This window comes from Myotis davidii, unplaced genomic scaffold, assembly GCF_000327345.1.
Source record: "Myotis davidii unplaced genomic scaffold, ASM32734v1 scaffold428, whole genome shotgun sequence".
Taxonomy (NCBI): domain Eukaryota; kingdom Metazoa; phylum Chordata; class Mammalia; order Chiroptera; family Vespertilionidae; genus Myotis; species Myotis davidii.
The window spans coordinates 294,601-296,823 of record NW_006299834.1 but is presented as its reverse complement, the minus strand read 5'-3'; the positions used below and the strand labels follow the sequence as shown (position 1 = coordinate 296,823).

General features: G+C 60.9%; 1 protein-coding gene across 1 annotated transcript in view; it reads left to right on the top strand.

The window, feature by feature from the left end:
* Positions 1–2,223, top strand: part of PARVG (parvin gamma) — a gene marked incomplete at its 3' end in the record, with an annotated part of 27,308 nt that overhangs the window by 2,595 nt on the left and 22,490 nt on the right. Inside the window, exon 3 of the mRNA XM_006775989.2 lies at positions 1,644–1,708. Coding sequence (XP_006776052.1) covers positions 1,644–1,708 — 65 coding nt within the window. The remainder of the gene's footprint in view (positions 1–1,643; positions 1,709–2,223) is intronic.

The following is a 2,223-nucleotide window of genomic DNA, read 5'->3' as shown; positions in this document are numbered from 1 at the left end:
TAGGGCAGGGGCGGGGGCGGGGGCGGGGCGGGCTAGGAGCCACTCAGCCAGGGCGGGCCCATCAGCATGTCTGTGTTCTGAGCGTGGGGGTTTGTGGCCCTGACGTCACTGCCCCGGCGTCTCTCTCCAAGGAGATGGCCAGAAGGAGGAGGGGGACGGCCGGTGCGCCAAGCTGGCCTCTCCCTGTGACCGAGAGCACCCCGAGAGGCACCCGAGTCCCCAGGCCAGGGCGTTAGGGGCTCCCTGGAATTCATGTCCCTGTAGCACAATGACAGTAGGTCCTCGGTGACGTCGGAGATCCGTTCCCACGGCGGGGCGTAACGCAATTTTCGCCGTGAGTCGGAACCCACCTGCATCAGCACCTACGTCACCCACATGGAGCACACACACAGCGGTAATGAAGGGAAACAGGACACGAATTTAAAAGAAAGATAACAATTCCTGACCTTTACTTGTGGCAAATAAATAATAAAAACATAAAACACATGTGTACACACGTTGAAATGACAGAAAATTTTTTTTATAAATAAATGGGAGATGGCGACACAACCAGGAAATGGAAATGAGGTACGTCTCCGATATAACCCGAGGACTGTCTGTATATGACAGAGAAACAGGTGGCATCATTAAAGCGAAAGAGCAGAACTGGCTTTGCCCGGCCCTGTGAGTCCAGCATTGAGACACACGTGGGACCGAGCCCCTGGGAAGTGACGGGGACCGTGCCCGGGTGCAGGGTCTCAGGCTGGGTGCAGGGTCTGGGGCCGGGTGCAGGGTCTGGGCCGGGTGCGGTGCAGGGTCTCGGGCCGGGTGCAGGGTCTCGGGCCGGGTGCAGGGTCTGGGGCCGGGTGCAGGGTCTGGGGCCGGGTGCAGGGTCTCGGGCCAGCTGCGTGCACAGCGGGCTCTGCTCATTGCTGGTTTGGGGTTGGAAGCACCGCCGGGAAAGCTGCTCTCAGCGGAAGGCTCCGCGGTTAGAAAACTATTTGTTCTTGTTCTATGGCCGATTTAGGGACAGGGAAAGCACACCGGGGAGACAGGCAGCCGTCCGATGGGACAGGCACCCGGGTCACTGGGAGTTCGGAGACACGCAGCCGTTTGTGTGTGTTCCCGCACACAACGCGCAGAGCCTGGGATTGAGCCGTGCTCACGGGGGCCACCCTGGGGAGAGCTTGGGGTTTGGGGAAAACAGGGCAAAGGAAGCGGGGGGAGGACCGGGCATGAGTGAAAACCCGCCACTCTGGGTGCTTGATGCTCAGGGGCGTCTGTGTCTGTGTCTGTGTGTAGTTGGTGTACGTATGTGTCTATGACTGTGTGTGTGTGTGCGCAGGTATGTGTCTGGGTAGCTGTGTGTGCAAGTGTGTGTCTGAGTCTGTGTGTGTCTGTATGTGTGAGTGCATATGCCTGTGCATCTGAGTGTGCATCTGTGTGTGCGCATATGTGTGCAAGTGTGTGTTGATGTGTTTGTGTGTGTCTGTGTGTCTGTAGGTGCCTGTGCATCTGTGTGTGTGGGTGACTGTGTGTGAGTGCATTTGTGTGTGTGCGTAGGTGTGTGTGAAGCAGCAAGACCAACTTCCCCTTGTGGCCACGGTGACAGCTCTCCAGGTGACCAGGGCCCTGCAGCGTGTCATGCTCGCCTCTGCTTCCAGGGGAAAAGAAGAAATTCCTGCCCCCCACGTCCCGGAAGGACCCCAAATTTGAAGAACTGCAGAAGGTGAGGCAGCTTCCCGTCTCCCTGACCTCAGGCTGGCAGGTGGCGACACCACAGGCCCCCGGACACCTGTGGAGTGGCTGCGTGAAGGAGCATTGGTTGAGCACTGACTGTATGCCTGTCTGCACGCTCCCAGCCGGCCTCAGCAGATCAAGAGGGACCCGTTGTCCCCTGCACCCCATGGAGGGCACGGCGACGCCAGGGAGAGATGGCCTGGCCTGGCGGGGCACAGGGCGGGCAGTGACAGAGCCGGGTTTGACCCAGGCATCAGCCCCGAAGCCCGCGCTCCTTCACACGCTCCGCGGCCCGGGGCCACGGGCAGCTGGGAAGGGGTGGGAGTGGGCGTGTCTCCCAGTCACAGCCTGTCCGTGGCTGCAGGACCCGCTGGGCACGGGCTCAGGGCCTCCGCCTTCCTCTGGTCTCCGCGTGGCCTTTCTGCCGCCTCCTCCTAGGGGCTTCCTGGCTGCACCACCTTCCGCTCCCGGAGATCTGTGGCCCAGCGTCCCTCCTCCCCCCTC